This window comes from Patiria miniata, unplaced genomic scaffold (assembly GCF_015706575.1).
Source record: "Patiria miniata isolate m_02_andy unplaced genomic scaffold, ASM1570657v1 HiC_scaffold_4, whole genome shotgun sequence".
NCBI lineage: Eukaryota > Metazoa > Echinodermata > Asteroidea > Valvatida > Asterinidae > Patiria > Patiria miniata.
Genome location: NW_024037071.1, coordinates 5,748,334 through 5,773,574, shown reverse-complemented (window position 1 = coordinate 5,773,574; position 25,241 = coordinate 5,748,334). Strand labels below are relative to the sequence as shown.

General features: G+C 40.4%; 3 protein-coding genes across 3 annotated transcripts; 2 read left to right on the top strand and 1 right to left on the bottom strand.

The window, feature by feature from the left end:
* Positions 1 to 609: 609 nt before the first annotated feature.
* LOC119739909 (mini-chromosome maintenance complex-binding protein-like) lies at positions 610 to 7,488 on the top strand. The gene is made up of 14 exons (XM_038215041.1): positions 610 to 826; positions 1,049 to 1,128; positions 1,458 to 1,598; positions 2,188 to 2,331; positions 2,951 to 3,235; positions 3,433 to 3,539; positions 3,662 to 3,834; positions 4,097 to 4,220; positions 4,451 to 4,565; positions 4,936 to 5,101; positions 5,318 to 5,451; positions 5,694 to 5,864; positions 6,445 to 6,533; positions 6,727 to 7,488. Exons 1-14 carry the CDS (start codon positions 622 to 624, stop codon positions 6,839 to 6,841), a joined length of 2,049 nt encoding a protein of 682 aa, XP_038070969.1. The 5' UTR covers positions 610 to 621; the 3' UTR covers positions 6,842 to 7,488.
* Positions 7,489 to 12,642: 5,154 nt separating this feature from the next.
* LOC119739861 (neurogenic differentiation factor 4-like) lies at positions 12,643 to 15,749 on the top strand. The gene is made up of 2 exons (XM_038214971.1): positions 12,643 to 13,147; positions 13,871 to 15,749. The coding sequence occupies exons 1-2, from the start codon at positions 12,665 to 12,667 to the stop codon at positions 14,102 to 14,104; spliced, it is 717 nt and encodes a 238-aa protein (XP_038070899.1). The 5' UTR covers positions 12,643 to 12,664; the 3' UTR covers positions 14,105 to 15,749.
* LOC119739860 (UV-stimulated scaffold protein A-like) lies at positions 15,540 to 25,139 on the bottom strand. Its single transcript, XM_038214970.1, has 15 exons — positions 25,016 to 25,139; positions 24,396 to 24,600; positions 23,780 to 23,933; positions 23,034 to 23,210; positions 22,427 to 22,547; positions 21,331 to 21,756; positions 21,113 to 21,225; positions 20,590 to 20,842; positions 20,044 to 20,308; positions 19,427 to 19,570; positions 18,817 to 18,877; positions 18,343 to 18,465; positions 17,991 to 18,093; positions 17,641 to 17,827; positions 15,540 to 17,037 (listed from the first exon to the last, which is right to left on the bottom strand). Exons 2-15 carry the CDS (start codon positions 24,572 to 24,574, stop codon positions 16,947 to 16,949), a joined length of 2,397 nt encoding a protein of 798 aa, XP_038070898.1. The 5' UTR covers positions 24,575 to 24,600; positions 25,016 to 25,139; the 3' UTR covers positions 15,540 to 16,946.
* Positions 25,140 to 25,241: the final 102 nt, after the last annotated feature.

Here is a 25,241-nt window from a genome sequence, read left to right as displayed (position 1 = left end):
TGCACCTCTGGGTCCGAAAGTGGCGCTATTTAGCGACATTTATGATGTGAAGGGATCCTTTTTCAAAATGGCTACTTTTCCAGTTTGGGAAATAATGGGAAATATCCTTCGTTTTAGGGTTGATCTTCTTTGGGTGAGAATTTCTCAAAAAGTCATTGGTCAACCCACCTAAAATTGTAAGTAAAATGAAAGACATAATGTTGATCATCATTTATATATGTTTAGCCTGAACACCTGTGAGAGTTCTGGGTATTTTTAAAAGAATTTTGAAGTACGGGTATTTTATCAGTGGTCTGTATGGGAACTTACCCTGTATCAGGGGGGGGGGGGCTCAGGCGTTTTGTTACGCCTGACACTACTCTCGAGGGAGATCGGAATTCAATTATTAAATTTGACATCAAGTTGGAGCCAGATTAATCCGCTTTTATTTCGCACTTTTACCGATATTATGTTAACCTTAAGTACTTCTGAATTAAAAAGGGTAGAATATCGTTGGTTGTTTTTAAATACCAGTGAATTAGTATGCGCTAACAAGTCTCACTTTCTGTCCAATACTTAAATAGTAAAACGCCCTCTTTCGACCGTGTGAATATTGAGGGCGCCCTACAACAACAAAATTAAATGCCCAGTGTGTGTCGGAGTTCATTATCGTCACGTGCGATTTTCGCGCTCTTTAAATTTGTTGGCGCGGCTGAAAAGTATAATAGAAGTGCCTCAAGTTTCGCACTTTTTGCTCTTGTTTTGAAGGGAAAAGAAGACATCTTTACCATGCCTGGAGTCGAAGATTGGTTGAATCGTCCGCTGGACATCGTTCAGGGTTTATTTGGTGAGGAAATTATCATTTTTCTTGACAAATTTAGATTCCTTTGTTTTGTGTGTGTAGGCCTAGCCCCACTACTAGTGTGGCCGCGGTATGCTGCGCTGAACCGCGGCCACACTAGTGGGGCTAGTGTAGGCCTAGACCTATCATGAAACTCTGCCATGTGTCTGCATATGCTCTGTTCCGAAACTATGCAATTACAATAAAACTCTTTGTTCTTTCCGCTAGATATCAACAACAAAAAGTGTTCGGAAAAGGTGACGGAATACTTCAGTAAGAAACTTGAAGACAAAGACAGCTTGGAATGGGTAAAAAAATTAAGGCAATAGGCCTATATCGTGTAAACTTGTCTTAACTGCTTATCATGCTCAACGGCCCCTGGAGAACAAACTCCACTTTTAATTTGTTTGACTTACCAAACTAAGTGCGACATTAAAAATAAGCAGGTATGCCATAGATTAGACTGGGCACGGTTTTGAATTTTTGAACACTATATTATGGCTTTCATAAAAAAAAAATAGCCATTTTGTTACATTTTACCATGTTTTGAATTGATTGAATTTTGTAAATCTCAGCAACAGGTGTTCATTTTTACACATTGCATATTTTTGATTGGACAACTGTCTTTATAACCTAGGTACCATCACTCAATCACACATCCTTGCATCTTCTCAAGCCAAACACCGTCGTCAGGTTTCGCTGTATGATTCAGGATATGTACGATCCCGAGTTTTATCTTGGCGCATATGAGGTTGTGGACAAGAGCTCGGGACAAGTTGTAAGTGTTATCACCATTCACTACATGTTGTATTCTACTTGCATCTTTGTACTCATTTAAGCAGCTTAGGCCATGTAAAATATTAACCCGTTCTTGTCCCTACCCGCTTCCTTTTCCTGCCTGCCTCTTTTTTTTTTCTTTTTTTTTATTCCAGAATGTGTTCTGCAAAATTGTAGCGCTGTAGAAAGGGTTACTGCTCCTTTGGATACAATTTTGTATCAGTAAAAGAAGTGGAGATAATGGAAGAATCCATCCACAAACTTGGAAAATCTTCAAAGAAAAAAAAATGCCAGCTTCCTTCATTTTTTCACAAAACTGGGCCGAAAAACTGTTTTTTCACTCAGCCGTCAAGTGACAAAGCAAAACTTACAAAATGAGTGATTCGCCGATGAATTCTTTTTTTTTTTTAAAGAAGACAGCCACTAAAATGTTTATTTCCTGCATTCATCAACAACCAAAACAAACTTTGTTCTTTAATTTTTGAATCTTGTCATTATTGTTTTTTGGCCAGTGAGATGGTTAGTGTTCTTTAGTTTTCACTGATAATTTCCTGTCCCCTTTGTTCCTCCATTTCTGGGTTTCTGCACAGACCATGAAGTCGGGGATGTTTCAAGACCTCGCTGAATGTTCCCAAAACCAACGACTGAACTTGGAATCCTCAAAGAACGTCACTCTGGATAGACAGACATTCTACTGTGTCCCTGTTCCAGCTGAGACGGAATGGGTCAAACAAATATCCTTAACCTGTGCTGTGTTACAAAATATGATTGGAACTATGTGACAGCTTCAAAATGATAAATTATAAGTTGTGAGATTAAAACCCCAACCCTCCTCAATCCTCCAAAATCCTCTTGGTGGTTTTGAAGGATTTTGGATGATTGAGGATGAATGGTGATTGAATTTTGACGCACAGGAGGATTTTGGAGGATTGAGGATGAATGGTGTTGAAGCACATGAGGATTTTGGAGGATTGAGGATGAATGGTGTTGAAGCACATGAGGATTTTGGAGGATTGAGAATGAATGGGGTTGAAGACTTGAAGAGGAGGATTTTGGAAGATTGAGGAGGAATGCATTTTGAGCATGAAGTGCTCATATGAACATAAGTGCAAAATTTTGGAGGATTTTGGAGGATTGAAGATTTTTCCCAGCAAAAAGGGCCTAGGGGTGAGGTACTTATTAATGATATTTTGCCACTAGTTCCCTTTTGTAAAAGTCTGAGGTTTTATTCAGACATATGCCAAAAATATTCACGAGCAGAAAATTGATTGGAATTCCATATTTTCTGTTAAATCGTAACTCAGTCATAACATTCTTCTCAAATCAAATCAGTCCTTAACATCTCTTTTCCAAGCCTTCACCGAACACAGTTGCTGCCAAACCTCTGACCCGTCGACCTCGCAGAGTTCAAGGGTCAAAAGGGCACTCGAGGTCGATGACCTCACCCCATCAACATCACAGTTACCAGTCCCAAGCCAGACTGGTGACCACGGTGCGGATGTATCCATGGAGACCACAGACGGCAACCAATCTGAGAAGAGAAGCAGAATGTCAGAGGTCACAAGTCAAAGGTCGACGACATCCGTTGACCTCAACTTTCCTCTATCTGGGGAAAAGGGACCGGCCTGTATGGTCAAGGTTAGTTTATGTTGACATTTTTTAAAACTCAGTCCATCTCCACATTAATTGGAGACATTGGGTGAATAAGGTGCAAATATATTCTGAATATGAAACCAGAGCTAGAACCAATTTTGATAAAAATCATACTTTTTTTTTTAAATTTTGAAGTGTTTTGGCCAATTGAAAGTTTGTTGGTTTATTTGTGATTGTTGCAGGTGTATGACAACTTTGAGTCTTTCCGCCTGAATGATGTTATCGAGTTTATCGGCGTACTGTCAGTTGACCCAGAACTGGCCAATGTACCTGCGTGTAATCACAATGGGTAGGAAATCAACGGTCGATTTCATTCCATGTCGTTATCCTGTATCTGTTTTGTAACCACTAAACCATGCCAATACTGAACTGCATTTCTGACATTCTGCTGTTGTTCACTTCCTTTTGAAGAGGAACGTCGTCTGCAATCGACGGAGCCGACTTGATGGAAGGAATCGAAGAGCAAGCAGCACACTCGCCGCCCCCTTCACTGGTTCCCCGTCTCCATGCCATTGTATCACACAAACTGCAGCACATAAACCCTCTGTTACCAGTTAGTCTGGAGTCAGACGAAGGCAAAACGTGTAAGTGGGAAGTTCTGTGTGAATGGCCTTGTAGAGTCAGGGTGCAAGTTTGTTTAGATTGCAGTTGGAATTTCCACCTGATATTTGCATATTTGGTGGTCAAAATTGATTTTAAAAGTTAAATTTTGACCATTAATGCCAAAAAAAAAGAACTGTTTATAGATTAGAATTAAGTCCAAATCCTGACCATTTGCTTGAAATAGATAGCTTTATGGCAGATGCAACATTTGATTAGCTCACTATTCTTTTGATTTCTTTCTAGTTGTGCAAGGCATGATGGGAGATCTGGGTTCTGTTAGGGATCAGCTCAGATGTCTCCTTCAGCAGCTTTTGTTGGGGGACGCTCTCGCAGCTGACTACCTCCTCCTAAATCTTGTCTCCTCAGTGTAAGTAGGAGAAAATAAAGCTGCTTTAAATTAATTGATATCAATTGAATTTTGTATTTATTTTTTTAATTCATGTAGAAATATTGTGCATAAAGTATATAAGAGTTTCTGGAAAAAAAAAACTAAATATTTTACACAAAATTTAGAGTGTAAGAACAGTAAATGGAAGTGCACTACTTAGTTCTTTCTGTACTTTTCAATGTTTGTATCCTAACTGATCATGATTGCAGTTATGCCAGAAGAGACGTCATCGCTCTCGGCAAGTTCACCTTGAATCTGATTGGTTGCCAGGAATCTGGATTCAGCCAAACACTACAGGGTTTACTCAGCCAACTGGTTACCAAGGTAACCATGTCTCCTATTTTTCCCCTGTCTTCCCTTCTCTTTGTTTGTTCAGAAAGTTGGTAAATCTTGAAATGATGAAGTGCAATTGTTGGTTCATTTCGGTTGAATCAATTTTGGGATTTTTGAAGCTCTAATTTTAACTCAAAAAGTGAGTCATAACTTTCATTTTAGATCAAAATCCTGTCTTATTAATCATTTTAGATCAATTAATTCCGCTTCGTTTAGCAATGTTGAAGCAAAGTAAACGTCTCATGGAAGACGTTTTTGGTCATTGCTTCCAAGTTTCTGAAGCTCCTCCTGCAAAGAACACATCAAGTTTTCCACATGTGTATCAAATTTTAACTTTACTCATTGTTTCTTTTTGTTTTAGTCCCACTTACTTCCACTGTCACTTGAAAACATGAACAGCCTGCGACTGACGCCTAAGAAGGACTACACAGCCAACAGGCTCAGGAGCGGTGTGCTCCAGCTGAGTGATCGCACTCATGTACTGCTTGATGAGACAGCACTACAACCTGGCCAACTAGATGCAAATGGTTCGTACGTCCAAGACAAAACATAACGTGTAGTTCATGTCTGGTCGGGTACTTGTAATTAACGTCGTGTCATAAGTCCATCACGAGTCAATCACATGGCATCCAGTCACAAGTCGACTCATCGCAAGAGTAACTGGTTAAAGTGACATATCAGCCAATGTAGCAGACATATTTTTCTTTTCAAACCACAGTTGTTTGTTTTGTTTTTTGAATCAGGTGTTCGTAATCTGGCTGCCATCGGAAATGCCATTTCTTGGCAGAAGGTGGACTACGATTTTGAATTTCACAAGACAGAATTTAAGACCAACCTCGTCTTCCTGGTCGTGTCAGAGGGCAAGTCGATGCTACCAGTAAGTTCATCAAAGCGTTCATGATGCGCTGTCCTTGCTGTTTATCAAAAAGAAATTGCGATCGTTTTCTGGCCCTACTTAAGTTACTCACCTTTAAAAGAGTCATCACCACATTTAGTTACGGTAACACTATTCCTGTCCCTTTTCCAAGCCCTACCCTTCCAAAATTTTGTCACTAAGCAAATGAAAAAAACATCAAAATTCTGACACGTTTGCTTCTTATTTTTTTCTTCTCTCATTAGAGTGATAGTCAGATACCAATCCAGCCTAAGGTGTTACCAATGAGCGACGCAGGCATCCAGACTGGTATCCAGCGCATGATCAGCTCCGGCAGTGTCAATCTCAACCGCATCAGAACCTATCTGGGAGTTATCCCATTCATTCAGTACAATCTCTCCGAAGAAATGTCCAAGGTACGTGATGAACAAGCCAGTTTGGACTCCGTGAATGAACAGTAGAGGGCGCTCTGTGACCACCATCGAGAAACCCCGGTGGAAGGGACGCACTTTGCATGCATGTAATGATTTGGGCTCGTATGGCACAAACTACTGCACGCACGACTAAGTTACAACCGCATGTGCACAAATTCATAGCGTCTTTGCGTGAGAGTCAGATGCTATCAGCATTCAAATGTCCCTCTGAGTGGTTTCCCCTAACTCTCCCTTTGTAACCTTTGAGGGGGTGCTTTTGCTAGGGGTCTATCATGCTCATTCAGTGCTTTCTTCTGTTTGTTGTCCTGATACATTCTTCGTCTCTTAATTAGAAACAATCTGTCAAAAAGTGACGCATTGTTGTTCTGGGAAAGAGCAGTAGACTTGTTTCTTGGTTGCCTATGAAAATGAGTATTATTGTCAAAGAGGTTAGTTCACCAGTTATCCTTTTGAACTGTTATTCCAACTAAAACACTTCAAACACTATTTTCTCCTTAATTTTTATGTTGTTCAGTACGATTTTGGGTAAAGTGTATTCTGCCTTGAAACGTTTGGTTTACAGATTGTTGAGCAGGACTTTGTGGATGCACGGAAGGCAGACCCTAGCCAGATGACTCAAGAAGATTTCCATTCACTCCTGGTAGTAGCAAGGTGAGGTGATCTTTTTTCGATCTCCCTCCCTCCCCAGCCCCCCCCCCCCCACCCCCAAACTTGCCTCCCCCATTACTGTAGAATATGTAGAGCGCCCTCTATGGCTGTGAATTTTCAAGAATGGTGGCAATACTGACCTGTTTGTCTGTTATTTGTTATGACATTTCTTGGTTTCATCTTTTTTTAATTCCAGATTGTTGAGTGTTTCCATAGGCCAGACCTCACTGACTAGAGAAGTCTGGGAGAGGACGAAACGAATGGAGCAAGAACGCAAACTACGACTCAAGAATACAGCCTCAACGCGATGAGTTCATCATCAGTCAGAAAGCCCCGAGGAAGATGTAGATTTAATAGCGGGTTTTCCCCTTCAGCGATTTAATTTCATAAACACTCTATTCTTAGTTTTGCCTGAGGGCTTGGGAGAAAAACTTGCAAGCTTACTAACCCACAACATGCTTATTAAGCTTTGTGGTCGAGTGCTAAGACATTTGCACTAGCATGCAGGAGGTCTTTGGTTCGAGTCCCATCGAGTCATTTTGTGGAAATGTTCTTGTGTGCCTTTTTTTTTTCAAGTGAACCATAATCTGTCGGACCTTTTTCGACCCTTCTCTTAATTTTTTGTTCTATCAAATATCTTTAAAGCCTATTTGAATCTTGTTTTATTAGTTGACGTTCATTCACTGAGACACAACATTATGTTTTTTAAATGCCATTTTCTCAAAATTAAGTTTTACAACATCAACTTGCTGGTTTATTTCCGTTACTGAGCTGAGAACCCCTGAATGTTACATACCATTGGAAAGGTCTTGTTCTGCAGAAGTCAGAAATATAAATGTCTCAATTCTTGAACAAAAAATGGGACTTTAAGCTTATTTTGGGATGACAGGTCACATATCATTTCTGTACAGTTCACTTGCACTGAAATAAAAAGTGCACGAACCCAAATCCTTGAAAATGTTGTCCTTGTAAATTCTGTCCAGAAGTGCTTTAGTGCCTGTGGTGTTTTCATTCAATTTACACCATACCAGATTTACTAAACATAAACAAAACCATTTTTGCTGCTTTTTTAGCAGTCATAATAGAGATTTAATGTGGTTTCAACTCCCTTGGTGTTCAAATATTTTTCGGAGGGCAAAGAGATAAAACTCCTACCCAGAGGGTTATTTTATCGCCCGTTTCTCAGCCCCACACCAACTTCAAAAAGATCGGTCCACGAGACCCGGGGGGCAGCGGGACAAGCCGCTACACCCTACCGGATTAACGGCTCGCAGGACGGCCAATAATTGGCCTGATTCGCCGCTAATCGTATCACTCCGCCGTGCGTGAAAGACACGAAATCAAATCAAGCGTGGGGAAACAACTGGCGATTACCGCAAACATCTTCATTTTCTCCATGATCGCTTCCAGAGCGTGTCGGGCGCCGTCTCTAAAGGGGATTCACCCCCTCTGATTTCGGCGACGACAGGAGTAAAAGTGGCTCAAACAGCAGGAAACTTGGTCCAAACAGACCCAAACATTGGGGTGAATTTGGGGTTCGGGGTTGATCGGGATTATTGCCAGTGAAAGGTCTGGTTTTTGTGGCGGAAGTGGAACTCGGCTGATAACCTTTAAGATGATGAACTTGGTGACAGAGACCAGGAGAACTTAGAAAGCTGACTGTGAGCAATATAAACTTGTGAAAAAGAAAATGTCCAAATTGTGCAAATATTTTGTTGAAAGCTTTGTTTATATGGGTTTGCCTAGCTTTTCTGTTGAAACAGAATGAGTATTTTTATGAAAACGCGCAAAACGGAGACTTCTTTTTATTTCCTGCCTCCGTTAAAGGTTATTCTTCCCATTCGTATATTTCCTTGGTCCCTATCCCCTGAAAATCAAGACGAAATTCGAGGTAAACAAAAGACCCTAGCTTCACAGCCGAAATATCTCGATACGTTTAATGTATATCGTTTTACATTGTGTGATGTTTCTGGACTTTTATAACACTAGACCAACGATAAATGAATCAGTAATGTAAAACATATAGCCTCAGGGATGCTTGATCATGAATACGAAATGGAAAATCGAACTGCAAATCCTGGGTACAAAAAAGGTGTCGCAGTCATTCATCAACATTTCCCGGCCCTTGTGTTCTCTTCCCATGCTTTCATAATTTTTGAAACACCATTTCGACTTCGAAACAATATTCAATACACACATCAAATCGACCCAAAACAATACTTTACAGTGCCGACCAGTAAATAAATTTGACAGCAATGATAAATACCCCACTTCCCAAAATATTCGGGGGAAAAATCCAAGATCTTCAACTTCAAGCTGAGCAAGATCAACCCTTTTTAATATTTGTGGGTGATTGATCGTGACTTATGGGTAGTATTTCCCTCTGAGATGAAGCAGTCCTGTTGGCTGAAGTCCTCCGGCATGTTGGAAATGCTCTCCAGACCATTGTAAAAGAGAGCAATTTAAGTGTCTGATTTCATCAAAATATTCTTAGAATAGGATTTCAAGTTCGAATCAGACCTTGTATCAACCCTCAATTGTTCTACAAACCCTCGTCACAAAACGCATTCAGACAAAAAACTAGGGACTTCGTCGGCGTAGATTAGTTTCGTCCACGCAGATATTTTTATCCGTTTACTGGCCCTGCGGCAACTGTTAACTCAAATCCCCCTTTTGGGGGGAGTGTAGGGTCTCTTAGCCCCGCCCCTCTCTCTGCGACCACCGGTATGCCTATATGACGTAACCGCTAATTGGCGTGAAGGTAAACGATTCCTAATTTATTCGATGTTTATACTGAGCCTTCGCTACACAGGTAATCGATACCCGGGGCTAATCGAGGGGGCGCTCCCTATCTTGGGAAAATAAATCAAGGGGGATCAGGCGAGCGGGAGAGATCAAACAGGAGAATGTCACACGGTTTCCCGAAACAAAGCAACTAAGAGATAAGAAATTGCTCCCTTTTCCACGCTATGTTGTTTCTCAAGATTGAACGAAAACGATATAGTATTTTTGTATCATTCGTTTGAGGATACATTGGGGATAATAGGGGATCAACCATTGACTTCTTCTTTTTTCGTCACATTAATCCCCTCCTATCCTGCATAATGAATGATAAGGCATTTTAGCGGTTGTGAGGAGATCCCGTGATATGTTTCCTTCCTCCGTGAGTTGGGGAAAGAAGGGGCAAATGCGTTCCACTCTGCACGACTATTTCGATATAACCATGATATAACATAATGTTAGGATATGACTATTTTCTGTACTTTCTGTACCATTTTATTTTAGTATATATACTAGGCCTATCCCATGACATTTTACTCCAGTTTGGGTTTTGGGCCCGTTTTGATTGTCAACCGAATCTACCTGTCAATCACTTCACCTCGTCAAAGCCTGGAGATTGGCAAGTTTGGCCATGGTTGGGCCTCCCCTCAAATCGTCAAAATAATCCCACCTGCTCACCACCCATAGTCGCCGGCGAGATGAGAGGCCCCGACTAGAAAATGACTCACATTACTCGGACGAGTATTAACTCCAATTTGTAAGATTAACTGCCATTACGTCATGTATCTCACGCTCGATTGGACAAAACCGACAATCTCATCCCGAGCGTACCAAAATATCACCTATCCCTTCTCAACGAAAAACAAAAAACTGAAGTAACTTGTAAATTGACCGCCCAGCTACTCCAACCCCCTGGCGATCGCTTGCTCTCTCCCCTTCCGCGTCAGTGAGCTTACATTCTCTCCCTGCCTCTTAACCCCCAGGGTTTGATTTCTACTGATAGCTCTGATACCGTGTAATAATAGACAACTCAGAAGATAGCGCGATTGTGGAGCTTGTCTAGAGGGAAGAGTTGCGTCTTTCTGCCCGCCGAGCTCGGTCGGTCTGTGCGGTGCGAGCAGAGTCGGGCTGCCCCAAGGCGGTGTTAATTGCGCGAATCCGATAGGCCATTGTTTTTTTTCGGTTGCTGTATGCGTGGTTGGTGTAGATTTTTTTTCTTCATACCCCTCCATACATGGTTGACACTTTGAGCAGTTGACTGTCGGTGGATGACCGAGGCGGCTGTGAGTTTTGGCGTGAATGACGAGCAAGAGGGAGGGGGATTTTGGAACAAGATACCGGTGGTGAATGCAGCGAATTACGCTCGGAGAAAACTCAATGTATTGGTATCTGAACCGGCTCGACGTTCGTGGTTTGAAATATTCATATGAACGAGAAAAGGGAGTCTTATTATGTATTTCTCCATGACTTGATTTAAACGAAGCTCAAAGTTATCGAACATTGTCGAAAAACACCAGGAAAACTCCCATTCGTGGTCGATTGAGCGAGACGAGTGGAACTTGGATAATCATCTTTGGGATTAACAACGACTCAAGTTGAAAACAACTCAGGCTCCAAGATGCTTTTCTAAAACTTGTCCGAGTTCTGAACAAAGTAAAAACGACGTCATCTCCTTGTGTTCAGGAACAAGGTTGAAAACAAAGATTACTTTTCATGGTGAGTACACTTTCTGATCTGCATGATTACTTCTTTCCAATGTTTTCTGTTGTAATTCTTTCCAAATAATTATGGGAAATGGAAGTTGAATTCTTCGGGCATGTCAGGATAATAATACTTATTTGTTAATCTTCGTTGTTTCTTGTGTTGATCTTTACCTTTTCTTTGTGGACCAAAATTACACACAGTTTGGACATAGAGCATGGAACCGTTGCTTAATTTATTCTGAAGGCAGAAATAAAAATTGAAAATACAACTCTGCGGAGGATTTTCTTAATATGAATAACCTGTTTCGCGTGTTTTCGTCATTAGCGATTTGCGGAGCAATAATGACGTCGGTTGTGCATGAGGAATATTAAAAATTCATTCCTGATTAGTGCGCGTCAGATTTGCGTTCACAATCATGATTAAAACACTTATTCAATTCAATTCAATTCAAATAGACCTTAGTTCCGTATTAGTGAATAAATGATAATTATACATTCAAGATAGATCTTCAAAAAGGGGGAGGTTGAAATTGTGGTGATATTTCAAAAGACCAAAAAACTTATGTAAAAATACCTTTTTTACAAGCAAAACGAGACAAAGACAAACATCGACAACATAAACATGTAGGACTCTTTTTAAATACTCTGGACAGGAAAGTTAACGTCAAGGAAGCGTGCTCATCGCAAAATCGTAAAGATATGTTGGTCCTGATCAATGCACCTCAATTTTAGGGAATATAAAGCAAAATATGCACGATCAGAACCCATAGTCAGATAGTGCCTATTGCTCGACCGAAGATCGACGCATACTTTAAAGCAAGCAAGGGGAAAAACGGTAAATTCGCTCGCGGACAAAATAAAGTCAATTTAATCTACACTGGCCATTACGCCATCGCACAGATGAATTCTGTCCATTATTCCGGTGTCGACTTAAGTAATTTCCCGACCTTAGGGGCATGAAATTAATGTTAGGACCCCTAGGCTTGTGGTGGGGGGGGGGGGGGGGCTCGCACCCGTTACACAACCGCGCGCCGCAGGGTCAGCTCCGGGAAAGTACTAACGGGGAATTTCGAGAATAGTAGAAAAAGGTTTAATCTTTCTAGGGTATTTATTGGAGAGTTTGATGGCTAGGAAATATTTTGTCTGAAACAGTATGGTCGGTGTCATGATATGATGGGTCGCTTCGGGTTGGGACCAGGGGACATTTTTGCAATCGCAACGCATTACTTACCCTCGGCTGAGTTTCGAAAGGGAAAATACCGTTTTGAACTCACAAAAAAGTATCTATACTCCGCTTGGTGTACACAAGCCGATTCATACTTAATTTTGAACCTGTGATGTTTGTAAACTTTTTTCAGAAGGCCTAATCATTCAATTTTCCATCAGTAAAACACAATGTAATTCTATGAAGCATTATTCCCTTGCTCTGTGCACAGACATGCTGACTAGGCATATACAGCCAGAGAGACGGAGAAGTTATGAAAATATAATCTTTACATTCAACTTCCGCATCTGTCTTGCACTGTGTACTAATTTGATGACAAGTTAAGAGATTCGAGTTTTACACCATTATTGGGGTGACCAGCTGATATCAAGGTTCCCAATATACAATTTTCCAACGATAATTTTTAGCTTTCAGATTTCACACCGATGGATCACAATCAGAGGTCATCCGACCAACACAACCTCCTACCATCACCATCACCACCCTCGTCACAACTCACCGCCAACACCACCCTGACCTCACCCAGGCCCATCCATCATCACCATCAGCACCCCAGCCACCAACACACCAACAACCTACTAGTACGAGGCAAGCCCGAGCTCATCAACCTCATCCCTGAAGAGACGGAGGAGGAGAAGGAGCGTGAGATGGCCCAGCGCAAGACGGCCAGCGACCGGGAACGTACCCGTATGCGAGACATGAATGATGCGTTTGAGATGCTGCGCGCCAAGTTGGCCCATCGCAAGCAACCAGGCAAGAAGATGTCTAAGATCCAAGCTCTTCGCTTCGCTATTGAGTACATGTCCGATTTGGAGGAAACACTGACGATGACGACACGATTGCCTGGTGCAGGAGGAGCGTACTATCAATGGGCCAGAACCAGAGGCTTCATTTGGGCCAGAGAAAAGGTCAGTTATTCGTTCAACCTGAACACAATATTTGGGTCAACTTTTCATGTCCATCTCTTGCAGAGATTACAGTTTACAATAATTGTGAGAGTGTTTACAATTGAGTACCCACATCGCATAACTGATTTATTCAGTATAACGTCACCTGGGGGTGGGGTGCAGATTGCAGATTGCAATGGCCTGGATGAAGATTTTAAAAGCAAAGTCCGAACGGCAAAAAATAAATTGACGGGACGGAAACAAAATGGTTTTTTTTTTGCAACGGGAAATCCAAATCCTACGCGCCTGAATTTATCGCGTACATCCTCAAAATAATGGCTGTAAATGCCTTAATACTTTGCACTTCTTATGACCATTGAAAGTCTCTCGAGCCGGGACATATATTTATCACTTTTTTTTATATGCTCGCGAGAAATTTCTTTCTAAATTACAAACATTTTGCGTTTAGGGCTTTACGGTAAACATGTTTTGAATGTGAGTTCAACATTGATGGTTGGAGAACTTTTTTCAAAGAAACTCTTGTCATGTTCTGCTTATTTAGCTGATTTTTCGTAAAACTTAAAGTCTTACGCGCTTTTAACAAATCAAGGGCTCAATTATCCAAGATTAGGACAATTACAATCACTCCTGATGCGACAAGATAATCCTCCGTATTAAAAACACATTCATCGTGGCATGTAAACTTTAAAAATGAGTCTGACAACAATTTTTCTTCCCATCCAGGCTAAACTACCGGAGTACCACAATCTGCCACAGCTCAGCACCGACGGCAACGGTAATTGCCTCTCCGTTAGCGAGCCATCGCAGCTCATGTGCCCCGTACTCAACGTCGATTCGTACGGTGGGGTAGGGCCTGGCGTTCCCGCTGGGCCATCGATAGGACAAGACGTTAGCTACTCGTCCACTGGTATGCAGTACTCAATCCCATCTCCGAATGACGTCACGCTAAGACCGTAGCTTACTGTAGTGATCTCTATTTTGAATTTACAAAAAATGCCAGCGAAATTTGTATGAACACTGCTCTCCTGTTGTTCTTCAACACATTCGATTTTGCTGTCTTAACGAACTTTTAATTCGGATTCTATTTTGACGAAAACAAAACCACTTTTTTTTTCTCCATCTCAGGCGTCTGCAACCATATGAACAAATGTTCAATTTGGATTGGTTTTGCGTCTTTTTTTTTAACACAGAAAAAAAGCTTGAATTAGTGTTTTATGCTGCCAATAATTGTAAATTTGTAAAGTCATTATCACATAACACAACGCGAGCGTATTTGCATTCGATGAATTGGTGTCTCGGTGAAAAGTGAACAACTTCGTAGGCCTTTTGTTGGGACAAAAATAGGCCTTCCAGTTCCAATATTTCGCACTGAAACTCGAAATTCGCACGGGGGAACTCCAGTGCACATACATGTAGGCTAGGTAGGCCTAATTACTAAGTAGTACTTTACTAAGTAGTATGTTATCATGTGTATGTCAACGTTTCTACAATGGAATTTGCGTCGGGAAGATGGTATGTAAATTTAATATTGGTTTTTGCCATTAGAAAATACGTCGGTGAACATCGGTGAACATCGGAATATACGTCGGAGTCAACGTCTCTGTCAACCGAAGTTGTAAACTACAGTATGTCCCAAAAAGTGTCAGTCTAAATATTGACGATCATTATCGAGAGATCTCTGGTGAGAGATTCTACACAGGAATGAGGCAAATTAAATAACACTCATAGAGATTTTGACAAAGAATTAGTAGTATCACAACTACAATTTTTAAATTTACTTCGTGGTTTTGTTATTTCCAAAATGTTTCCAAGACCAACACTTTTTTTCTGGGACATACTGTATAGACAGCTTGCATTAGGCTTTAGACTTTTAACAGTCATTTACTCTATTGTATTTATATTGACGATTTTCTTTGACCAAAACTGCTGGTTTTGTGATAACCGTTGGTATAGGTAATACTGCTGTTAAAAAATTGTCTTCTGTGATCGAGGTTTTCATCATGGGATGATGTGGCCAAAGTAGTATTGTCTTGGTCGTGTTCCTGGAATGCAAAACAAATGCTGCATTGTATGTATTGCATTCGATAAAAACAAATCTTCTGAAAGGGTATCTGCCAATTTTCGTCACAAAGTACATAGCAAAGTTCTAAACTTCATATAGAGGTGTATATATTGATTGGAATAAAGATATATGGTACGGTAGTGGTTGATAGTTAGTGTATACAAACTACCGACCGGTAGATACATGTATGTTGTTATAAAGTACACAATGCATTCTTATTGGCAGAAACCTCCCTACTGCTGTTTGGTGTATTATAGAAAACTTTAATTTCCCTCTGGGAATGGAATGTCTGTCAATACAATGATTGAAAATTAGAAACACAGTGAAAACTGTTGTTGACTTGCTTTATTTCCTATGTCGTGAATTATTTCATTTAGATTTACAGGAAATGAAACTTAATATGAATGATACAATGTTCGAAGTCAGGTTCCTTTGCAACCAAGGTAAAATTTAGGAACTTCATCAAAAGTGGATTATAAATGCCAAACAATATGAGAGTACTACTCATATAAAATACACCACTCAACTAATACAAATGTACACATACATTGATATTAAACTTTCATTCACAAGTAAAATTACCCTTTCCCTTCAACTACCCAACTAATACAAGTGCAGCCGCCTGCGGGGAAAATCTGGTACGGTAAAATGTACATGTATTCCTTTACTTCATTGCCCAACATTACACATTACCTTTCAAGCAAAAATTGGCCTTAATGCATTTCGTTTAAGGGACAACATTCATGTCTGAAGTCGGGTCTGATAAAATAAATCCACAGGCTACAGATCACATGGCAAGTTTCTTAAACATAATTACAGTGAGTACCGAATTTATAAACTTAATGAGTCTGTGAGGTAAAAAACTCTCAGTAACTTTTTTTCCATTTATTCTCTAGAAGTAGCTCCTAGCGTGATTTCCTGATATGACATGGCATTGAAAACATTGACTCGGAATCTCAAAGCAAATGTTTTTTCACTTGGATTCTTGTATCGTGAGGCTCCATCGTGCAAACCCTCAAGGCTAAATGCGAAGCGCTTTGAGACCTTTGGTATAAAGCGCTACAAGCAACACATTATTATAAATATTATTATTTTAAGACTACATTTGAAAAATAGACAGATTGTAGACAGATTGTGCTTTAAAAAAACATACTTTTTCCTCTCTTTTTTCCCCCTAACAATTTTATAACTTGTGGTTTCATTTTATAAAGAACAAATCAATTTTTATTCTATTTTTAATGTCTGCACCATTCTGAAAAGGACATTTTGTAGGGGTGCGCTATAATTGCTCACAAACATACCCACCTTGGAAGTAGACTCGTTCCAAGTCCCTACATCATCCATTCTGATAGGGAGGCAAGAACTGAATTATTGTCCGACCGCAAATAATGCGAAATTTATAAAGTGTTCATCGCAATTAAAATTAGTCCATATTAATATGGTTCAATTTCAGTCGATTTGATGTTTCATTCATAAATGAATAGCTTTGTATTGCTACAAAAATAGCAATTTGAAAAACAAAACGATTTCAGAGTGGTCAGTACATTTTAACCAGTTCACACCAGGATTATTTGACATTGACCGTACCCAGGTACAGGCCATCATCTGTGGGTAGCACACCCTGATATTTCCGGCCTCGCTCACTGTGAGCGGGTCGCAGACAGATATTTCCAGTCTCGCTTGTTGCGTGTTTATCTGTCATCCGTTCCAGCTACCAGTTCCAGGAGTTAGGGTGGACTACCTGTAGTTGAAGTTATTTGCATACTTGTCATGAAAACGGCGGTTTTCCAGCTTATTCATGGCGTTAGCGACCCTTCGAAGAGCACCCCTAAAAATGAAAGATGTGTAAAAAAAAGTAAGAGAGACATGATATCTGATTGGGTGAACAAACTTCTAAGCCTCAGTGGAAATAACTGACAGTAAACAACCTCAAACATGACTGCTGAATGGAAAAGGTCTTTGAGAGCAGACCATCAAAAGTTGCTCTTAAAAACATGAAAATAAAAGAACGAACGCAATTTCAATAAGTTGCCACAATGCAGCATAGAAAATATTACATTCAGGATATAGTAAACTCTCATAAGTCAAATCCCAAGGGAATGGATAAACAATTTCAGGTATTTGGTGTTCGAGTTATGCAAGGTTGCCGATTTTTGTACAGTCATGTCATCTACGCATACATGTACAAAAATTCTTGTTCCATAGTTGTGGGGACTACACACGAGTTGTCCCATGGTTCTGTGGGGACCGAAGACGCTGTGGGGACAGCAGAAAGACCATAATTTGGTCCTAATTTGCTTAACAATGAAAAACTTCCCCATAACGCGGTGACGGCCCACCCACGTATGCACATGAGTGGTCACATACCCATCGAGAAAGACAAACAAATCACACACACACACACAAGAACACGACTCGATAGAATACTTACTTGTTGAGCACCCTCTTTTCCAATCTACTGATGGAGGTGTTGGATCTTTTCTTCAAGTCCGTCAAGTTGGGGTATTTCTTGGCTTTTCCTTTCCCTTTCCCTTTGCCGCTTGATGTCGATCCCAGATCCAGTCCTAGCCCGCCCTCTATGTCTCGTTGCAGCTCCGTGTCAGCGAGGAGAGATTCAGCTGAGAAAAACAGTACATAACAAAGTATCTGAAGACTCAGGAGTACTTGCAATGAACACCTGGAACACACAAGTGCCCAATTTCATGGCGTGACTAAGCACGCGTTTTTCCAGCTAATAGAGCCTCCGTCTAATTGATTAAAAAATGTTTTTTCTCTTCTTACCTTGTTTTACTTGCTCCTTAGTCAGCTGCATCTTGGTCTCATCTTCTACAGTCTGTGGATTCCCTTGCTCGTCCCTCGGAATAATTTTCCCATGGAACGGACACTGCAGTCATTTTAACAAAACCAGAGAGTAAACGATGTTTACAAAAAGCCAACAGTAGGAGTTTAGAAGCATCTTCAGTGATGGTAGCTGAAGACACATCATGATCACTTGGCCGTTCACAACAAAAGTGACAAAATTGTGTGAGAGATTTGACAAGGTTTCAAAGGCGGAATTGAAAGAAAAGGTTCTGATCGAGTGACGTCATATATCTAGCCCCTCCCATATTAAAGATCGTGGTACCACACCCACCTTCAATCTATCCATCCTCTGACAAAGCTTCCCAGAAGGCATTGGGGCTCGGCAGGTCCATTTAACTGGCTCAAACTCTCCGGCAAAGTTGAAGACTCGGGTAGTCAGGCTATCCTTCGCTGCCTTATGCATCAAGATGAACACAAAGGTCAAATCAAATCAGCGGGCATATACAACTCTTTAAAAATACACACACTAAATTGTTTTCAAAACAAGACAAAAAGTTCTAGGTACATGTGCGATGCTCAGGGGAAATGGTGGGAGGGGTTGGTGGGGAAGATATGTAACCCTTATATTTTTTTGGCAGGGGATTAACAGCGATGTCCCCTCAATAATTCATCCCTGTGCTTATAGATTTTAACCCAATATACCTATGACAACATGACAATGGGCCACTCAAAACTGCCCCCAAAACTCACAAATGTAAACATTCTGCGTTCATATCCACGTCAAACTGAACATGAAGTAACTGACCTCCATGACTTTGACCTCATCTGGTGCTGATGAACTCCACACACACTGTGCCGTGTCAGCTCTGGAAAACATGACGACAAATTGTCATGATTAAAATAAATAATTATATGCTATGAAAACTTTCTGTATATTAAGTCACAGAAACTACTTAAAAATGAGCCCTTTAAAATATTTACAGTTTTTAAAAATCAATTTTTGCAAGTTGTCAATATCCATAGGCAAAAATGCAGGTAACGCAAAAACACTCGATGATCTAACAGTGCAACTGATAGACAATCCACGGACAAACAGACAAGTGACAGACAAACAGTCAATTATCTTACATTAGAAGTGCTTGACAGTCCACAGACAAACAGACAAGTGATAATCAAACAAGTGATTATCTTGTAGAATAATTCACAACCCACAGACAAACCGACAGGTAACAGACAAACAGTTGAGTTTTTTACTTTAGAAACTCTACAAACAAACAGACTGATAATGGACGAACAGTTGAGTATCTTAATGCAAGACAATCCACAGACAGACAGATTGACATCAGAAGAACAGTGTACAACTCACAATCTACAGACAAACAGACAGGTTATAGACAAACAATTGAGTATCTTACATTACAACCGTAGGAGCTTCAATCTTCTCTGGGTTGGTCCAGTGTTCCAGGTCCACACCGAATGGAACGTAAGGAGCTTTGGCTAACAACTCCTGTCGTTGACGCTTCTCAACACTTGTGTCCTTTTCTTCCGATTTCCTCTTCCTGAAATCATGAAATAATACACACTGCAAAAGCTGATATCAATAAACCGCAAGTAATTCCATCAACTATACGTTCAAGGCCATTTCATACTCTGTGCAATCACAAATTTGAAGGGATAAAATCCCCCTCATCTGATTGATGGTTCATTGATCAAGCGTCGTTGAATTATTTGTCCCAACACATGGTGCGGCCGCACGGCAAACACAGAAGTTCCATTCTGCGGTGAATGGAATTTCCATTGCAAAGTCAAACGTTTGGAGGTTCTGACCAATCAGATGAAGAGTTTATGGCTTCTGACTAGCACCCCATGAACAAAGACATTGGCAAAATGAAGAACTGCCAACAAAGGGATGGAAACATCAGTTGGTAGAGCACCGGAAAAGCAATACGGAGGTTGCAGGTTCAAACCCTACTCCAAGAAATGTCTATGTTCCACGTTAAGCAATTTCATTAAAAGTAAGCTTTTTACTTACAGCTCAGTGTGTCGATCCCTAATCGCCCGTAATCTCTCCTTCATCACGAGAAGGGTACCAGCCTGGGAGGCTGGATCAGCTACGGTATGCTGGGCTTCACGTAATGGGTGCCAGGTTACCAGACCTTCGGCTGGTGCAGTGACGCTTGTGTCGACGTTTTTACTCTTGGCGTTTGATGATTTTGAGTTGGGGTTGGTTCTCTGCTTGTCTTGCGTTGATGACGTCGTCGCTGAATCTTTGTTGGCACTTGGTAAAGGGTCCAATCCTTAATTGGAATTTAAAAAAAATTCTTGGCATGTGACATTATTGTTTATGTACTTGTTTACAAACTGTTTAAGCATATTAATTTTATATTAAATTAAAAAACCAAATATTTGCTTTGAGCCTTTTTGTTTCATTTTCCCTTTCTCCTTTTTAAGAGGGGAGCATTGGGAAACAAAATCCAGCTTTGAAATGGTATAATGTACATTCCAAGTTTCATGATGACCTTCAAGTTCCTACATGTTTTGGCACTTCAGCTACACTGACTACTCCTTTTCAACTCACCATACTCTTCCCTGAGATGCTCAGGGATGACAGGTTCAAACCCTTCCTTCTCTGGGACCTCTTCAAACCCCTCCCCTTCGCTGTCAGAATCCCCGCCCCCATCGTTCTCCGCTGTGGACCGCCTTCGTTGCTTTGCAGTCACCTGAGGGTGGACATTGAGTTCAGCGTACTTGGCCGCTGCGCTCTTGAGAGCCTGCTTGAGATCCATGCATCGTTTGAGCTTGTCCTCGTGTTTACCGCTTTTGGTGAAAACCTACAAAGTGAAAATCAGTCACGTTGAGACAAGAAAAAATTATCTGAAGAAATGTAATTCATGAATTTTCGAGCAAAATCAACAGCATAAATCTGCCAACAATGTTGATCATTGAGAAATGTACAAATTGAGGGGGTATTGTTGTATTTTGCAGCTGCTGGAAGTTGAAACTTACGAAAGGATCTGAAATTTGAAATTTTTTCAATTAATTTTTGGTGACTTAGTTCTTTTTTCCTGATCATTCTAGCATTTACTGATGTGGTTTCATACCTCCATCCATGCAGCAAGACGGGGGAGATAGGAAGACTCAATAAGACGACTCATGTCTTCTAGCGTGACCAAGATGGCTTCGTTATCTTCATCCTCTTCCAATGTTACACCATCTGATAATAAAAAAAGAAACACACAAATGTACAAACTCACAAACAAAAAAATCCGACAAACAAGCAAACAGCAGGAGCAGCTTTTAGCAGGAGTAATTGTTTTACCTGTATTCACATTGATATCAATGTTGAAATTCCAAGACGGCAAGCCGTGCTGTTGGAGAAGGTCATCGTCCTTCCCATCATGCACTGGGTTTGTGTGTTCTCCACTCTCCTCCACTGAATGCGAGTGGTCATTGCTGCAATCTTCACCATTGCCCGATACATCTTCACTCTCGCCATTTCGTTCTGAGGTTTTATCAGAATTATCAACTTGATTCAAATCCATCTTTCCGGCTGGGCTGGTTTTATTTGTGACCCTCTTGGCATGAATGGTCTGTTCCTTCTGTGCAGTCGATAATGCAGCTGTTGAAGTTGATTCCATTTGCTCGGGAGGGGGTGCTGTCACACTATAGCGGGACGGGTGTGGTAGCAGAAGCTCAAAGCAGTTGTCAATCTGTGTCAGGCATTCGTTGATTTCAGGAATGATTTCTGCAGATGAACAAGACTCATAATTGTGTTTACATGTAGATAAAAAAGTTTCAAAACTAAATACACTAAGTTATAAAATGAATCTTAAATTGGTCTGTAATGCTGTACACTGATGCAACACATTTTTCAACTCACACTCACTAATTAGTAATGACGACATTGTTAAAAAAAAATTTTATCTGAAAATTGGATGAAAGGCCTTTAAGATGCACTTTTTTCCATGCCAATAATGTCTTTTCTCTCAGATTCCAAAATTAAGTTTAAAATATCTAAAGTCTGAAATATCTCATGCTTGAGTAACGGTCCGTGGTTATACACTGTCTCCCTTGTGTCTATACATGCATCCATGCTTACCATCCATATCATTGAGCGTTTTGCTTACCATCCATATCATTGAGCGTTTTGCTTACCATCCATATCATTGAGCGTTTTGCTTACCATCCATATCATTGAGCGTTAGCTTACCATCTATATCATTGAGCGTTTTGCTTACCATCCATATCATTGAGCGTTTTGCTTACCATCCATACCATCCATATCATTGAGCGTTTTGCTTACCATCCATATCATTGAGCGTTTTGCTTACCATCCATATCAATGAGCGTTTTGCTTACCATCTATATCATTGAGTGTTTTGCTTACCATCCATATCATTGAGCGTTTTGCTTACCATCCATATCATTGAGCGTTTTGCTTATCCTCTGCGCCTGAGCTAGCTGGAGTTTGGCCTGCCTGTCTGCTTGGGCACGACGCTCCGCTGCAGAGCTTGCTTCGAGATTAGCAAAATCAACCTGGTGATGAAACAAGTTTCAGAAATTAAAGGTATCCTATGGCATCTTTAGCAGTAGCACTCAATCAGAATTGTCAAAATATTTGTGACTAGATTGGCGGTCAAGCCTCAATGGACAAATTGTTCACGGTGAACAAGTGGATATATTTTTTTTCAATAATAATATGGAACAGGGGTGAAAAAATTACTCTAGACCATCACAACTGGGCGGTCAAAATGGTCAATTGGCTATAACAGACAGGTTGCCATGATGACCAGTTGGCCAATATGGACAGGTGGTCACAATAAACAGGTGCAAGAGGTCTATGTAGCCTAAATTATTAAAAGACCTGAATCATAATAAAGCCACGCTTTGTTTACATGTGTGCTCTCTTATGAGAGTTGGTGACTTTCGCCCCCACCTGGCTCCACCAGCAAAGTGCAATGTAAACAGAGCATGACATCAATACGATTCCGGTCTATTCACATATCTTGCTGCATCATGTACCATTTTATTGTACTTCAGAAAGCCGTATCCCAGGGCTAGTTTCTTGTAAGCCTTTCCGTACTTGGCGTTCCATTCTTGAATTGCCTTCAGTGCTTGCTCCTTGAGTAGCTTGGCAGCAGCACGAGGCGGTGGGAGGGGCATGTCGCTAGTCGTGCCCACAGTTAACTCCAGAAACTCCTAGATATGGAGAGAAGTGCAAATAAGAGATTGTTTCTACACTTCATCGCCGACTCCTGCTCTAGGTTCCTGCCTCAATTTTAAGCATCTGAGATGAGACTGCAGCTCAAAAGGTTAATTTATTACTACATGACTATAAAATTGTATAAAGTTTGGAGTATTTGGCTCCAGTAATAATTTTTAAAAAATGATAGCCGAACCCTCGATGAGGCAAAAAGTTGAGACAAAGCAATATTTTAAAACAGTCATTTATGTGGCTGTTCATCTTTCGATTTTAATTCAAACTAACTTAATTTGTAAACAAAATTGAACAAATCTCTCACCGTGAATGAAACAGACAAGCTTTTTCTTAGCATGCACTTTCTAGGCACACTCCTACAAAATGTAAAATACATTTATACCTATGTTCTTTCACTCAGTCATTTTTGTAAAACATTATAACTCATCTAAATTATTGACTAAATGTGTTTCATTTGTTCATTATTTACCATTACTCTGTGACACTAAAGTTCTCAACATTTTAGCTGGACAATGCAGGTCTGTAAGTGTCCATAACTTTGCCATTTTACCTGCATGTCTGCAACGAGAAGTTCTCGGAAGCGATGTGAGCGATTGAAGAGCTCATTCATGATCTGGAACGAGGAGAGACGGATTTCGGCATGATCCTCAGCCAGTTGGCTAGACAGCAAGTTGAAGGCATGCTCGATGTAAGCGTCTGAGGTCCTGTCGTGAATAAACAACAACATCCTGTTTTACACTCATTAAAGACTGTCTTTCCACAGTCATTCTGAACCAATAATCATGATCTAAGATTGGATTAAAATTTGAAACGTTCATAAGTCACTGAAAGATCAACTTCAGCAATTGTTCAGAACCCCTACAGTGCAGAGACTAGTCAATGGAAAACAGAAGTTAATTTTCAAGGTCAAGGGTGAAAAGGTGGTTTTAGGTTGTTGTTTTTTTTAAAGAATTTTGGCCCAAACAGCACATAAATTTGTAAGAAAATATCTCCAATTTTATTTTGAATTCTTAACCATCAGCAGTATTTTTTAAATGAATTTTTAATTAAATTAATTAAAGTAAATTAAATGAAAAAGTAAGGCACTTCATTTGGAAGTCAACACTTGCAAATTTGCGTTTGTGTTTGCATAGAGACAAACTGTTATGCCTAAAACAAACGCCCACCTGCAGATTCGCTTGAATTGTTTCAATGGTTTCTCTTCAAGACTGGGACGTCCAGAATGCGTCATCTCTTCAACAATTTTCTCTAGTTCGTCACAGAGGGTGCTGTCTAGCTGGCCGGACCTGGTGGGTCCTGTTGGCGTACTTTCTTCAGCAGATTTGGACGCAGACGGTGACTTCATGGTTGTCTGATTGCAGCACAACTAGGCTATGAGTATGACATGAAGATGATTAACCTAGTGTAAATTGTCATTCGTGACCATTTTAAATTGTTAATATACAAATAAGAATCTTGTTTAAAAAGAAAACAGAGCCGGGATACTGATTTTTTTTAATTAATTTTTTTTAGCTTATGTTTATTATGCCGTATGCGTTTATTCAGCACAGCATTGCAGCAGGCGCAACTGGCAGTGGCACATGCGATGAGCGAGGCTAGCCTAGGCTAGCGCTCCGTGCATCACAGTGCATTTCAATAGCATAACTGGTACAGGTAAAATTACACAGTACCGGTGGATAACAATCATTTTGGATGTCTTCAAACTACATTTTAATTAATAAAAGAACAATTACTGCAGGAAATATTTAAACCACGTTTGGCAACTTTATCCATTCCCCCTCATTACCTGGAACAGAAGTGCCGATTCGCCGTCACAATAAGTTAACTGCCTAAACCCAGAAATTCATTGCACAACTTCATGCAACTTCCTTTTTTGCTTGTTTACGTTTCACTATAATCGAATCTTGATTTCATACTGCACTTCGGGACTACGTAAAATACACGCAAGCGTACGTGTCCGCATTATTCGTAGAAATTCCATATTTTATATCACAGTACCTTCCCGTCATGCA

Excerpts from the sequence above, each read along its gene's own strand:
- LOC119739909 (XM_038215041.1), top strand. The coding sequence starts at position 622 with ATGCCCAGTGTGTGTCGGAGTTCATTATCGTCACGTGCGATTTTCGCG. Across the intron at positions 1,129-1,457 it reads ACAAAGACAGCTTGGAATGG|GTACCATCACTCAATCACAC; the intron begins GTAAAAAAATTA and ends TTTATAACCTAG. Across the intron at positions 4,566-4,935 it reads TCAGCCAACTGGTTACCAAG|TCCCACTTACTTCCACTGTC; the intron begins GTAACCATGTCT and ends TTTTTGTTTTAG.
- LOC119739861 (XM_038214971.1), top strand. The coding sequence starts at position 12,665 with ATGGATCACAATCAGAGGTCATCCGACCAACACAACCTCCTACCATCA. Across the intron at positions 13,148-13,870 it reads TCATTTGGGCCAGAGAAAAG|GCTAAACTACCGGAGTACCA; the intron begins GTCAGTTATTCG and ends CTTCCCATCCAG.
- LOC119739860 (XM_038214970.1), bottom strand. The coding sequence starts at position 24,574 with ATGAAGTCACCGTCTGCGTCCAAATCTGCTGAAGAAAGTACGCCAACA. Across the intron at positions 20,843-21,112 it reads GTCTTGCTGCATGGATGGAG|GTTTTCACCAAAAGCGGTAA; the intron begins GTATGAAACCAC and ends TTCACTTTGTAG. Across the intron at positions 18,466-18,816 it reads ATGAGGTCAAAGTCATGGAG|GCAGCGAAGGATAGCCTGAC; the intron begins GTCAGTTACTTC and ends TTGATGCATAAG.